The following is a 15,176-nucleotide window of genomic DNA, read 5'->3' on the forward strand; positions in this document are numbered from 1 at the left end:
GTGACTTCCAGGAGAGCTGCTGCCTCATTACTGCCAAACACATACTGTAACACCCTTATTACCTGGTTGATTTCAGATCACTATTATAATGGAATTTTAAAAATTATTTTGTAACGAATCTACTTGTGGACTGGTTAAAAGCATTTACTTCTAAGAAACTCTTGACTTCAAAATGGCACAACTCTTTTCTTACTTGTTTGAATTGGGGCAGTGTTTTTTAACAGTTGGTCATCGTGTTTATTTGGGGAGAGTGGGATCGTGCCCAGTTGCCCTAAACCTGTGTGCCCGGGAAGTGCGGGGTCTGACGTGCCTCACTCAGGCACACACCGTAGACACACAAGTCGTCCGTGCCGCCCCACTTTACTAAACAGGGACTCTGATCTGTACAGAGGTGACCGCGTACCCCAAACTGGCCGCCAGATCTATGGTAAAGCTCTAACGTTGAGTGAGCTCATGGATTAGGGACAAAAGAGAAGCGGCGGCTTCGTGTCACTGAATATCTCTGCAAACGTGAGTGAAGGACTGCTGCTATTAAACCTCATCTTCTCTCAGTGATAGCGAGGAACTCTGTTAAAAGGGAACCTCAGCAGCCTCTGACCCAATGAGCATCTAAAACATAATTCCCTGAGAGGGCAGTGCTCGTCCATCCTCTGTTTGAAGACTCCCATTGTGGTGGGGAATCTGCAGCCTCCCAACATAAGGCCATTCCTCCTCCTTTTTGTTTTTGGAGGCATTCAGGGTTAAGTGACTTGCCTAGGGTCGCACAGCTAGTAAGTGTCTGAGGCTGGATTTGAACTCACGTCTTCCTGACTCCGGGGCTAGTGCTCTATCCACTGCACCACCTAGCTGCCCCAATATTTTTCCTTAGATCTCAAATTTGTCTCACTGCAACCTGTTACTTCTGCTGCTTAGTCTTCCGCATAGTTTTACTTGTAAAGGTCATATCCTTTTTTTTTTTAAGGCAATTGTGGTTAAGTGACTTGCCCAGGGTCACACAGCTAGTAAGTGTCAAGTGTTTGGTCTGAGGCTGGATTTGAACTCAGGTCCTCCTGACTTCAGGGCTGGTGCTTTAACCACTGTGCCATCTAGCTGCCCCGTAAAGGTCATTTCTTAAACTCAAGTGTCAGACTAACTACATTTATTACATTTTCTTAGATTCGGCCCAATTTCTTAGACTTTCATGACAATCTTTTCAGTTCCTGATTCTATCATTTGGTATATTAATCAGCCAGCTTTGAGTCTTCTGCAGGTGGATAAAGATGCCGCCATTGATGCCTTTATCTAAACCATTGATAAAAAATATTCAGTCACTCTAGAGGCCCCGCTTCCAAACTGTCTTTGGATTGCATGTCAGGCAGTCCAAAAGCATTTCTGAAGGGCCTACAAAAGCCAGGCACCACATGTGCTAAGGGCAGGGAATGCAAAGAAAGGCAGAAACACAGTCCCTGCTCTCAGTGTGTGGGAGACAACATGGGAAAAACTGTGTACAAACTAATTATATATAGGATAAGTTGGAGCCAGTCAATAGAGGAAGGATACAAAGAGTAAGGAGGATTGAGAAGGCTTCCTATAAATGATGGAATTGGAGCCGGGACTTGAAGGAAGCTGGAGCATCCATTAGGCAGAGAGGAAGAGGGAGGGAATTCCAAGCATGAGGGCCAGCTAGGGAAAATGAACAGTCAAGAGTTGGATTGTCTTCTGGGAGGAACCGCCATGGGCTGATGTCACTGGATTTCAGAGTCTTTGGAGGTGAGTAAGGCATAAGAAGACTGGGAAAACAGGAGAGGGCCTGATTAGGAAGGGTTCTGAGCCCCAGATAGAGAATTTTATGTTTGATCATGGGGTAGGGAGCCACTGGAGTTCAATGACTTCTTGAAGTATGGCCATTCAACTTAGTTCCAAAGCCATCTGATTATGTATCCAACCCGCTGGTTCCATTTTTTTCCCACAAAAATAGCATGAGATACTTTATTAAATGCTCTTTTAAAATTCAATTTTACGTTCAGATTTTCATTCTTTGACCTCTCCCTCCTCCTCCTTCATTGAGAAAACAAGAAAAATAAAATCCGTTACCAACATACATAGTCAACCAAAACTAATTTCCATATTGACAACATTAAAAAAAAAAAAAATATATATATATATATATATATATATATATATATATATATATATATATATATATATATATATATACCTCAATCTACACTCTTGAGTCTGTTACCTCTCTATCTGGAAGTGGGGGAGGAGAAAGTGAGGCTGGTGACTTTGCACAGCCCTCCCTCACTTCAATCCAATTCACTTGGAAGTCATGGCATCACCTTCCTGATGTCATGGTCCTCTTTAAGAGCAAAGGAGAATGGTGCAGTGGATAGAGCGCTGACCCTGGTGTCAGGAGGACCTGAGTTCAAATCCGGCCTCGGTCGCTTGCCGTGGGACCCTGGGCAAGTCACTTAACCTCAATTGCCTAGGAAAAACAAAGAACAAAGCGAAGGACAAACAACACCAGCACCATCTGGAGGCAGGCTGGCATGGCTTGTCATTAGTCCCGTGGGACTGTGACGAGTCATCGTGTGAATGAGTGTTCTCGAGTCTTTTGTCTTTATGAGTGCCCAATCCCTTAGTCTCTAAAACTTTGCCTTCTGTCCCTGTGGGCCTTTGTGCTCGCCTTTTGATCCCTTTGGGATACAGACCTAGTAGCAGGATCACCGAGTCAAAGCTAGGTCAAGCTGCACAGTTCGACAGCTTTGTGGGCATCGCTCTAAATTGTTTTCCAGCATGGCAGGAGCAGATCCTATTCTAGCCCCAGTGCTTTAATGCACCTGTTTTCCAGCAGCCCTGCTGATATTTATCAAATGCTTTTGTAAGATCTAGGTAAACTGTTTTTGTAGCATTCCCCTGGTCTACGAGTTTGGTAACGCCAGCAGAAAGGAAATCACCCTGGTCTGGTCTACTTGTTCTTGACGATGCCGTGCTGGTTTTTTCGATCATCTCTTCTTTTCTACGCTGTTCATGACCCATCTCTTCAGTAACATGTTGTAGAATTTTACAAGGCATCGAAGTCAAGCTTGCTAGCTTGTAGTTTGCAGATTCCTTTCTCTTTCCTTTTTTATGAATTATGATAACGTTTGCCTTTCTCCAGTCCTGCAGCACCTCCCCCGTTCTTCACGATCCTTCAAATGTCACTGAAAGTGGTTCAGCATTCTCATTTGCCTTTTTTTTTCCATTACCCAAGGAGCTAAGTTATCTGAGCCAGCTAATGCAGTTTCATCAAGGAGGACTAAGCATTCTCTTACCATTTCTTCATTTATCTTGGGTATCTACTTCCTTTTGTCCATTCTTTTTGGCAAAGAGAATAGAAACAGAACTCTTTAACCAGACTGTGCGTAGCTTTGGCAGCAGACAAAGCCTGTGTCTGATGGATGCCTCATGTGATTGCTTCTTGGTCATATACCCAAAAGAATTCTAAATTGGATTGAATCAGACTTTCCTTGGATCTGGTGTATTTATCACCATTTTAGTCAGGTCAATAGTATGCCTCTTGTTAAGCAGTCAATAAACATTTATTAAGCATGTACTCTATGCAAAGCACTGTTGCGGTAGAAATGAGGCTGTTGGATTGGACATTCCTACCCAATCCTGGACAGTATTGCCTTTAAAGAGCTTGTATTCTAATGGAGGGGAGGAGGGCAGACAGCGTATAGCTCAGATAGGGCAAGTGGCCAGGGAAGAGAGTTTTGATCTCTCCGGGCACAGAGGTTATAAGTGGCTCTCTAGGGCAGTTGCTTGTCATGCTTGATTTTATGGAGGATTTGGGGCCAGTTATGGGTTGGACTGAATGGCATGTTAGCGATGATGGAGTCTGATCCCTTTCTGTTATAAATAAGAATGCTTGTGATAACTTCTTTAAAACGATTTACTCTACAACTTTATGGTAAAGAGACTGTAATGTAACGTGGCCCTAGTGAATCCATTATGTTGATGTTGAATGTGCAGGAAAAAAAGATTATTTTAAAAATAGAGATGAAACATGATAGGAATTAGGACTTTTAAACTGCATAAGATCGTAGCAATAGCCATCTCTCACATCATTCACATGCAGCTGTATCCCGTACAGAGTTGTCTGGACTGGTCTCATTTTGCAGTAACGTTGTTCGTACAGCCTGATGTCGCAGACCCTGGCTAGAATGCCTTTGGCTTTTGACCCACTAACAGTACTGGAGCTTGTTCTCCCCAGAACTTTGTTTGGGCAGAACTCTGTTGTGTCTGTCGGAAGGGCTTTAGAGCTTATTTTGTTTCCTCACAGCAGCGCTGTGAGAAAAATAGCGTGGATATGCATCATTCTTCCTACAGAGAGGGCAAGTGAAGCTGCAGGGGTGGGATGAGTGGCATTTCAGTAGTCGGAGATCATAGATTTGGAGCTGAAGAGACCTCTGAGGTCCCCTTCTCAGACTCCCATTTTACACAGGGAGAAACTTGCACCCGAGTGCTTAAGTGACTTGCCCGAGGTTCCATTGCTCACCCAGTGGCCGAGTAGGCCTTGGAAGTCTTGTCCTCTGCCCAGAGTTGAGCATTCTGTCCCCTGCCACATGCTGTCCCCCACTCAGGGAGGGATGGAGCTGGTTCTCACAGCCTGAGGGTCGTCCGTGACTTCTCTCACACTCTCGCCCACCCACCACCAATCTTTTGCCAAATCCTGATGATTTTTCCTTGAAATATCTTTTTTTTTTTTTGCTAGGCGATGGGGTTAAGTGATTTGCCCAGGATCCAACAGCTAGTTAAGTGTCAAATGTCTGAGGTAGGATTTGAACTCAGGTCCTCCTGACCCCAGGGCTGGTGCTCTATCCGATGTGCCACCTAGCCGCCCCCTGAAACTTCTCTTATATACCTCCCTCTCTCCTCTGACACTGCCCGCCAGGGCCAGGTGCAGGCCCTCATTGGCTCATGCCTAGACTCCCACTGCTGGTTGGTTTCCTTGCCCAAAATCTATTCTCACTCCCACTCATTTTCCATCTAATTGTCAAATTAATCTTCCTAAAGTGCAGGTTTGACCATGCTAACCCCCTATTTAAAAAACTCCAATGATTCCCTCTCACCCCCACAATCAAAAGTAAAATCCTGTCTTGGCATTCAAAGCCCTAACTCCTTACACCTCACACCCTAACTCCCCACCCCACGTCTGCTGTCGCTGGCTTTCTTGCTGTTTCTTGCTCCTGACACTCTGTCATCTCCTGACTGAGTGTTTTCACTGGCTGCCCTCCACCCCTGGAGCGCTCTTCTTCCTCTTCACCTACAAGGCCTTTCAAGTGCCAGCTCAAATCCTCCCTTCTACACCCCCCCCCCCCCCCCCCCGGCATTAGACTGTGAGTTTCTTGAGAACAGAGGCAGCCTTTGCCTTGTATCCCTAGCACTTAGCACAGTGCTCGGCACATAGCGAGCACTTAATCAAAGCTTCTGGACTTGACTTCTGACTTCCAGGGTCTTCCTCTTTCCACTATGGCACGGAGCCTCTTGAGTAAAGACAAGCTATGTAAAAAGTAGGAAGTGAGGGGCAGCTGGGTAGCGCAGTGGATAAAGCACGGACCCTAGAATCAGGAGGACCTGAGTTCAAATCTGCCCTCAGACACATGATACTTACCAGCTGTGTGACCCTGGGCAAGTCACTTAACTCTGATTGCCTCGCCAAAAAAAAAAAAAAAGGTAGGAAGTGAGTTTCATAAGAACATGTAGCTATATGCACAACCTTTCTTAGGGATTTTGATGTTATGATTATTTTTAGCGTTGGATTATCAAGGAAAAGTAAATTTAGGATTGGGATCTGAGTGTGAAGGCAATGAATAATAAGGAAGAAAAATCTGTTTTTCATTTGATGGCTCTTTGCCGACAAGTTGATCATTGGCTAATTGGACCTTCAGTCTTTGAGAGGTCATAGAAGAAAAGTGCTTAAGCACAAGCCAGCTCTGGTTCCCAAGGGCTCCCTTTGCTAGTGGGGGGCTCTTAGCGGACCATAGCTATTATCATTGGGCTTTATTAGCATTAAGTCTTTGATCAAGTTTCTTCTTGATAATGTTGGAATTTGTCTGCCTGCAGGGCTTTATCATTTAGAGGGCTACTTTGTCTGGGGTCCAAGAACTTGGATTTTTTTCATATTTTGATAACTGTTTCAATCCTTTGTAATCCCATGTATTTTATTGTATACATTTAAAAACATTGTTCTGAGCAGAGGTCCAAGAGCTTCTCCAGAGGGGTCCTGGACACCAGGCTGTAGGGCGTAATAACAGAGTCCTATGATCTCCTCTAGGAGCGGTTAATCAAATATTTTTAAAAATTATTACTGAAGATCATCCCTTTTGAGCCTTATTAGATAGTTTGGTGGGTTTCTGTGGTAAAGACAATTCCAATAGTGGCAGGCAATGTGGAATAGTGGCTGAATTGAATACATTCTCATTTCAGTAGTAGTGGATGAGAGCCTGACTCAGAGCTAGGAAGACCTGGACTGAAGTCCTCTTTCCACTGAGTGACCCTAGGCAAAGCATTCAACCCCTCAGCACTCTCTGCTTCTGTAAGGCTGGAAATTGCTGAGAAGGGGCTGATTCCTCGCCAAAGAGTTCCCTATCCCACAGCAAACAACAGGTCAGTCCCCTGTCCTTCCTGGTCGCTGGCTTTCTAGAGGTGAGCCACTCCACAGTAAGCTCAGGAAGACAATGTAGTTTTTAAAATATTTAGTTTGAGGGCCTGATGTGGGCAAAACATCAAGGATGAGACATAACGTAACGCCTGATGGTGAGGTATCTTCTCCCCCCTGCCCCACCCCCAAACAGATGCCGTCCTTGGTCCAAGTGCTCATTGGCTTTCCCGTTTTCTCAGTGTGACCTCCACGTTGGGAAGAGGCTAGCAGGGAATGGGGGACTCCTTAGCGAATGGAGTCTAACCCCTGTGTCATGGTGGTGACCGTTATCATAGGTATGCTCAGCACCAGCACGTCCAGGCCCTCCCGGCTCAAGGCATGCCTGTGCTGTTTATTCATGGCTGGTCTATTATGGAGCTATAACCACTTAATTGTTCTTTTGCTTCTCATGTCCACAGTTTTATTTTTTTCTGGCTAGAACAATAAGAAAGTAATCTGAAGATGCTTTAAGATCATCTGAAGATGTTGTTGGTGTGTAAGATATTGTGGCTTTTTGATATAGTTTTAGAAAAAGTGTCTAGTTCTGTAAAATCAAAGGCATTTGAGAGTCTCAGAAGATGAGGAAGTTTTAGCAACATGAGTAGGCTAGGCAGTATGTCTGCCTGTGGTAGCATGTGCCCTTTTATAAGAAGAAGGTTTAGTAAGTGTCCTTTTCATCAGAAATCCCATTGCATTTCAGAATCTCTAGCCCCATGTTGATTTCAGGCAAGGCTAATTTTATCCTGGCCCCCTGACAGCATTCCCAGTGTTATCTCCAGTAATTTCGTCTGATTTTCTTTATGCACTGTTCACACAGCCAAATGCCATGTAGTACATAAAAATAAATTACTGTGGGGAGAGACTTTTTGATTCCCTTCATTTTTGGGGGGGTGGCTGTTCTCCCTTCTTTGTCCTTTGCTTGCATCCTCAGGTATCACAGATGCTTTGTTTTTCTTTCTTTTTTTTTTTTTGCAGATGACACAGTTGGTGCTGCCCGGCATGCTGGAAAGGTGAGTCATGAGCTCACACACAAATGCTATATCGACGGAGTTCAGTATTATTTATAGGGGAGAATCCTTTCTTTGAAAAATTCATTATGGTGACTAATCAAGCTAGCCTCCATTTTAACTTCTGGAGTGATACTGAGGTGAGTCATGGCCATGGTGTGTGAGTCATCGGCTGGTGGAAGCCATTTCCACTTGATTCCCTTTTTATTCCCCCTCTCCAGGGCTGTGGTGGCTTCTTTAGACCAGAATTAAAGAGCCTGTCTGAGTCATCCCCACTAACTCAATAACCTGCTTTTCTGAGGGGGTGGTTAGGGTTCCTGGGATGTTCCTGGGAAGAACCTTTTTAAAGCTGTGCACTCCTCTCCATTTGTAACCCAGATCTCTAGGGTTTGGTTAGCCAAGACACAGTCTTCTGTTTTGGAATTCTGGCGAGGAGAATGGGTGTATGTTGTACATAGGCATAGCATGGAAAATTCTAGTATGGGGAGCCAACCCGGTAAGGAAAAGAACCTGAAAAACATGTGCTGGTCTCACCTTGGCCCTAACTGGTATTGGATTGGAATGGGCTTTACTCTTCTTGGGAATTATATTATGGAGTCTTAATGTTTAAAATGTCACACACTCTTAAGAACAGCATTATGGTACCTCAGGAAAAATTCTATATATACATATACGTGTGTGTGTGTGTGTGTATGTATATGTATGTATGTATGTATGTATGTATGTATGTATTGCTCAAAAGTTCTAATTAGAGAAAGACCACATCTACCATTGAGGCCATGTGATGACTAGGAAGACAAAGTCTAGATGATGGCTTAGAATATTAGGTGAAGAAGGCAAGCTTCATCAAAGAGTAGAATCAGCCTTAATGTACAGCTAGAGATTTTTGTTTCAGCCAGGACAAGACAGAGAGACAGGTCAAAGGCAAAGGTGCCCAAAGTCAAAAAGACCCACAGGGATTAATGAGGTCAGTCAGCACAGGATGGTTAGCAGCCTAGAGGAAGAATCTTCCTTACCCAGGACGCCTGTGGAAAGATTATTTCCCCAAAAGCTTTGATGAGATGATATCAGGGGCTCGTGAACTTGTTTTTAAAGTATTTTAACAATTGTATTTCAATATAATTGGTTTCTGTGGTAAGCCTATGTACTTTATTTTATTTTTTTCAACTACATTCAGAAAAGGGGTCCCTAGGCTTCAGTATATGGCTAAAGGGGCCCATGGCACCAATAGGTTGAGTACTCCTGGTCTAGGTGATTGATTTTAGCTTCAGATCCTTTGATCACAGTGTGATCCATAGCTTAAGAGTGCTGCCATCCCAGTCTACTTCTTATTAGACATTTGAGTTTGTCTGTTAGATGTCTTTGGAGTCAACGTAATCCCTACCGTGAATAATACTGAGTCACTGGGAGCCTTGTTTGTCACGGTCCCAAGAGGGAAGGGGCTTCACCATCTCTCATCATCATCATCTGGGATTACCCCTTCAATCTCAGCTCTCCTTTTGGCTTTGGCAGCAGATACACTGGACTGGACTGGACCCTGCCTTCCAGGGATCTGGGTGTGGAAACACCTAGTTAACACACCACAGGCAAACTCAGAAGCAGATTGCAGGTTTTGAAGGGTAACTTTACTAAGAAAATTAGATTAAACAACAGAGAAAGCCAAGCCACACAAATTGTGTGAACTGGGTGGACTTAGAAGCAAGGGTGAACTTTCCTGAGGACAGCTTTCTAAAGTGGTCCAAATGTTTGTGGAGGTTGTCCCCAAAAGCATCTCTGGAGCCCAAGTTTGGTTGTGTCTTTGACTCGATCTAGCGCAGAGCCACTGTAGGCTCCTGGGCTGAGGAGAAAGAAGAGCGAAAGGGTGGGGAGGGAGTTGTTTGTGGGAGAGCCTGACATCTGTGGGTAGGTTAGGCTAGGCCAGGCCAGATCAGATTTGCTGCAGTCAGTGCTAAGGGACCAGTGAGGAATATAGGTGCAGTGCATTGGGTTAAGAGGAAAGTGCGACCACACGTTTCCCCTTCCACCATCATTTGCTAGGACAGAGTACTGCCCCACCCCCCCAATTTCTAAAGCATCCCTTGGAGCCTTTGCTTATATATCATACTAAGCAAGCCTTGACAGCTTGCCCTGTGCCCTGCCTGTAAATGGCATCCTTGATTTTGTTGAAGCTCCTGGGGTGGATAACACCGCTGAATGAGAGATGTATCCCTTAGAAATTGTCTTTGTTCTCCTCTGCTGTCTTTGCTCAGTTCTGGATGTGAGATAACAGAATGTCCAGTCCTCCAGAACAGTAGCCTTGAGACATTTGATCACTCACCCAATATCTCTGCAATCGGATGATGGTGTTATTGCTGCAGAAGTAGAAAGTGCATAATTGCATGATAGAGGGAGCTTGCGCTTCCCACTTCCCTGGAATTGTAAACATTGTGGACAGCTGGAGCCAGGAGGTGGTTGCCATAGCAACTTGGGAAAAGCTAAAAATAGCCTGTTTTCTCCTCTATTGCTTAAGGTGGCATCATGACACGTTGTGGGGTAGGTAATTTTTTGTCATCTGCTAAATGTTTGCAAACTTTCATCGACAAAGCACTGTTTGTGTACAATAAAGGTTTGGATGCTGAGCTCTCATTATGTGGCTGACCCTGGAGTTCTTGGATTCTCCTCGGGATTTGGTGCCTGCGCTTACGACATGTGTCTCAGGCCTTGGCAGGGGTGTGGGGGGAACCTGTCGAAATCCATTTCCATCTCCTGCTTCCACTCAATAGTGTGATGCTTCCTGAAAGCATGCATATGCGCTCTCTGGTCAAGGCCTGAGACATGCAGCACTGTGATAGAGGCCTTAGAAGGCCTCTGCTTCCAGCTGTCAGCTTCCATTCAGTCCCCACATCATGCTGTTCGATGACTCTTACTCTCCCACTTGGAAACCTTTGGTGGCTCCCTAGTGCTGATAGAACAATGATGTAGCCTTCAGTAGTAGCCTTCTTAGCCTAAATTAAGACTCTGCACCCTCTGGCTCCAGCGTGCATTTCCAGTCCTGTCTCCTGAGACCTCTTCTTCATCTACCATCTGTTCCAGACAAGTTGGCCATGCCTGGCCCTCACTCCTTCCTCAGTCTCCAGTTCAGCTCATGTGTTGTTATTTCGGAGAACTTTTCCTTATTTCCCCAGCTCCGAGTATCCTCTCCCTCCTGATATTTTCCTAGAGCCCTTTGGATGTCTCATTTGCAACTCTCACCTTTGACTTTCTGTAATGCTTATCTCTGTGCATGGTGCATCTCCCTTACCCCCCCCCCCACCACAACCCTGGTGGACCAGGAGCTCTTTCAGGGCTGGCACTGGGCCATTTTTTGGTTTTCACATCCCTCGCTCAGTAGACGTTAGTAGGTTTGCTTTGTACATACTGCACTTAACGTGAGTTCCCTCTTCGACAACACAGACCATGACTCATCCTTGCCCTTCTTACCCTTGCCTATAATAAATCCTGCACAAAGGGTTTATCCAACGGCTTAGGGCCCTTTTTCTCTACCTTTTGATAGTATGTGGTCGGGTGTGAGTGCAGCTTGTTAGGGTGTTTAGCCATCTGTTCTTTCTCCCTCTCATTACAGGATCAGCTCAACTCCCTTTCTGGTTGGTCTTCTCTGTGATACCTTTTACACTGTTTTTTTGCAGGTAGTTTACCATGGGTATCATATGATAGTAGCCCATTTATACTTCATATAGCTTTCTGTTGCCCTTTGAACAGGCTGCAGTTCTGATTCTGCAAAGATTGTAATAATTTGTGATTTGTAGCCATACAATATCACCAGAAAAATATTGGGCTTGAAAAATATGGGAGAGTTGCAGGAAAAAGCTTGGGGATCATTGGAAGTGCTGCCCAACTTCCCAAATGCAATTGAAATTTCTCTCCTACTCAATTCTGGGCTCATTTTATTGTTCCAACTGTCATGGATGTCTAAGATCCAAGTACTGATGGACCGCCTCTATGGTATATCCTTCCAGCAGCAAATCATCGTTTGACTAATAGGCATTCTTTAGCCAGATGGTTTTTTTATATGGATAGCTTTGCTCTTGAGTGACGATGAATCTCATTTGGAGCCTTGGCAGTGTTCCAAGGATTGATGCAATCAGCACAGTGTCATCCACAAACAGCAGAAGCATCTGGCTCATTTCACAGTCTATGGGGCTATCGTCCTCCATTCGGCATCCTTGCTGGACATCCTCTCGGGCAGTGGTCAATGCTTTTGTGAAGCACACGTCTCCCACTTTGAGCCCTCGTCGATATTACTAGTCCCAGGATGGGATGTTATCTCAGTTGCTGGGTCGTGGAATCATTTATGATCCTCATATGCACTAGATAACCTCTGGGGTCAGTCCTTGGAGCTTTAAATCAATGATGCCACTGGTGTGGGGGATGCTTTGTGGCAGGAGTGCTCCTGAGGCTGTGTATTGCTATGCCAAAGCTAGCCAGCCAGCACTGGGAGATCTTAGGAGCTTGGATCTTACGTTCTTTTGAGCCCTTCTGTGCCAGAAGAGATCATCCAACCGGAGAGTATTGTTTTAACGATCTTTTTGGCTCCCTTCTCGTATGTAGCTAGGATGCTCTTTATGTAAATTCTCAAAGATTTTGTTGAGATGAGATGCATAGCTTCTGGGTCAGTTGTTATAACCTCAGAGTTCCTTTTTTTGGTAATAATAACATCGTAGTTTTGTTCCCCCAATTGTTAGGTGTCTTCATATCTTTCAGAGATGTTGAGGATTCATTCTTAATCCCCTGAAAAGTGTTACAAGGTTCTTGAGATCTGCTTTCAGTTTTATCTTTGTAGCCCTAGAAGCAGCACAGTGCTTACATAAAGTAGGCATCTAATATTATGTTAAACGCTTGTTGAGCTGACGTGAATTTTTTGGCCTCCAAGGGCCTTCCTGGTGTCGAGTTAGTTGTTTTGGGCCTGCTTCCTGTTTCTCATTTTCTTTAGTGCTTTTTCTACTGTGTAGAGGGGAACATTAGGAGCTGTGATATCACCATCTGAATGTGGTGGTTCACTGTCATTGATGGAGAAAACCATTAGGAAAAGAGGTCTAGTCTCTGCCCTCCAGGAGCTTCTAATTGAGTGCGGGGTGGTGAGACATGCCCATGGATTACTGTTAGACAAGTTAGAAGATGATGAATCATGCACAAAAGAGGCAGACAGGCTGGGCTTCCAGGTTCGGGAGGGAGGGCACAAGTAGGACCGTTGGGTGGAAGTAGCAGAGAATATGTTTCAGCTCCATAGAGGGAAGACAGTACGGTAGTTAAAGCTCAACAGAAGCAGAATGTCCTTCCTTGGGTGGCGAACATTCCTTTTCCTGCCTTTTCCCCCAGCAGAGGCTGGGTAGCCACTTGTCGAGGATGTCGTAGAGTACATTTTTGTTTCTGTGTGGGCTGCACAGGGTTGACTCTGAGATCCTTCCCAGTGCAGACTTTCTGTGATTTTGTGACTCAGAGAAGACTGCATAGAAGAAGCATCCCCTGAACTGGACCTTGAGAGAAGAGGGAGGATGTTAGTTGGCAGAGGTGGGGTTAAGTCTGTTCTGGGTAAGGATGGGGGGATGTTGGAGAGGGAAAGTGGTTGCACAAAGATATCGAAACAAAAGGGAGTGTCATGAGATTAAGGAACAGGAAGTAGTCCATTTTGGAAGAGTGTTGGAAAGAAAACCAAGACTGTGAAGTGCCTTGAATTCCAGGATAAGAAGGGTGGTAGGCAACGGGGAGCCATTGACAGTTTTTGAGCAGGAGAATAATGTGGTCAGAGCAGCACATAGAAAGATGACGTTGGTAGTATGTGAGGGATGAGGCTGAGACTGGAAAGGGGAACCAAATGCTCTTCCAGATGGGATTTATTTGTCTCCTCTTGTCTTCTTCCCACTAGGATGTGGCTTAGTAATGAGGCTCCTCAAGAGCCAGCAGAGCCTATTTCATTTTTGTCTGTCCAGTACTTGTACACTTCCTTGCCCATAGGTGCTTAATAGTTATTGAACTGAATTGAAGAGAATTGAATTGGAGATCATTTGTAATAGTAGCAATAACAATACCATAGCCTTTGTAGACTACTTTTTAGTTTATAAAAGGCTTTCCAATATTTTATTGGATCTTGATATAGTACCTATGAGATACATGTAGTACAAGCATCATCTCCATACTGTGACATTTAAAAAGTTTGAGAAACATAATTTCTGGGGAATTAATCACTTTAGTTATAATGCTGTCATTACCTATAAAATGGGTCAGTGACACTCTTGAATGCCAAAGACAAATCATGGTGGTGGGTTCACAATTATGTGCCCTTGGAAGAGGGGAGGTTCCTGAGGGTGGCAGTCAACCCTGACTGGCTAACAATTAATGAGAGAAAATGAATACTACAATGAGAGGTAGACCTATTCCAATGAGGGGCTGAGGGATAGAGCTTTGATTATGTCATTTAATTCTAAATTGTCCGGCCTTGGGCAGTCTAATCAAAGAATTTATCTCCTCCCCACCATCTCCCCAAGCTGTGCAGAGCACAGTGGGCTTCCCTACCTGTGTGGGATCTGAACAAGATTGAGAGAAAGTTAATTCAATCCCATTATCAGCAACATCTTTCGTTGACTGAACAACCTACAGGCTCCTGAAAAAATCCTGGTCTCCATTCAATAACTGATTATTAATATGAGAGATTACTCATTACAACTGAGGTTCCAGAGAGATGATGATTTAGGATGATAAATTTTAGGTAGGTTTGAGGGAAAAGAGGGATTATAAACAGCAGAGGCAAGAAGGGAGTGCGGTGCCGGCAGGAGGAACAGTTTGGGCAAAGGCTTGAAGAAGAGATGTGTGAAGAAAAGCAGGAAGGTCAGCGTGGCTGGAGCTTGTGGTGTGTGAAGAGAGAAAGGCAGCAGTTCAGCTGGTTTTAGTGGCCTGCAATCTCAGGATGAGTCAGCAATGGGATACAGCAACTCAAAAAGCTGTTGTTGTGAGGTCGTTTCAGTCATATCCAAGTCTTTGTGGCCCCATTTAGGGTTATCTTGGCAAAGATATTGGAGTAGTTAGCCATTTCCTTCTCCATCTTATTTACAGATGAAGAAACTGAGACAAACAGAATGATGTGATTTGCCTGGGCTCACACAGCTAGTAAGATTCTGAGGCCAATTTGTATTCAGACATTCCTCACACCAGGTCTGACACTCTAACCACTGTGCAACCTAGCTGCCTCAAAAAGCTGATGAGATCTTAAGTTTCCATAATGGAGGCAAGACTGGAAAATGTCATCCAGGATTCATGCCCACAGAAGCTATTCCAAATCCCTTCCCTTCTTGAGCTCCCTACACCTGCTCCTTCTCCCTCCCTTCTCTGATGAGGATCTTACCTCTTACTGAAAAAGTTAAGGCCATTCGTTGTGAGCTCCACCCATTCTCTTTATTTCAAGATCCCTTCTTATCATCTCTCACTCTCCCCTGCTTCCCCCATCTTTGGCAAAGAGGTGTTGCTCTTTG

The 15,176-nt window shown here is 44.6% G+C and overlaps 1 protein-coding gene across 1 annotated transcript in view; it reads left to right on the forward strand.

The window, feature by feature from the left end:
* HSD17B12 (hydroxysteroid 17-beta dehydrogenase 12) overlaps positions 1–15,176 on the forward strand; it is a 142,779-nt gene that overhangs the window by 103,566 nt on the left and 24,037 nt on the right. Inside the window, exon 8 of the mRNA XM_078148633.1 lies at positions 7,643–7,677. Within this exon, the coding sequence (XP_078004759.1) occupies positions 7,643–7,677 (35 nt within the window). The remainder of the gene's footprint in view (positions 1–7,642; positions 7,678–15,176) is intronic.

This window comes from Phascolarctos cinereus, unplaced genomic scaffold (assembly GCF_003287225.1).
Source record: "Phascolarctos cinereus isolate Bilbo 61053 unplaced genomic scaffold, phaCin_HiC Scaffold_9;HRSCAF=440, whole genome shotgun sequence".
Taxonomy (NCBI): Eukaryota; Metazoa; Chordata; class Mammalia; order Diprotodontia; family Phascolarctidae; genus Phascolarctos; species Phascolarctos cinereus.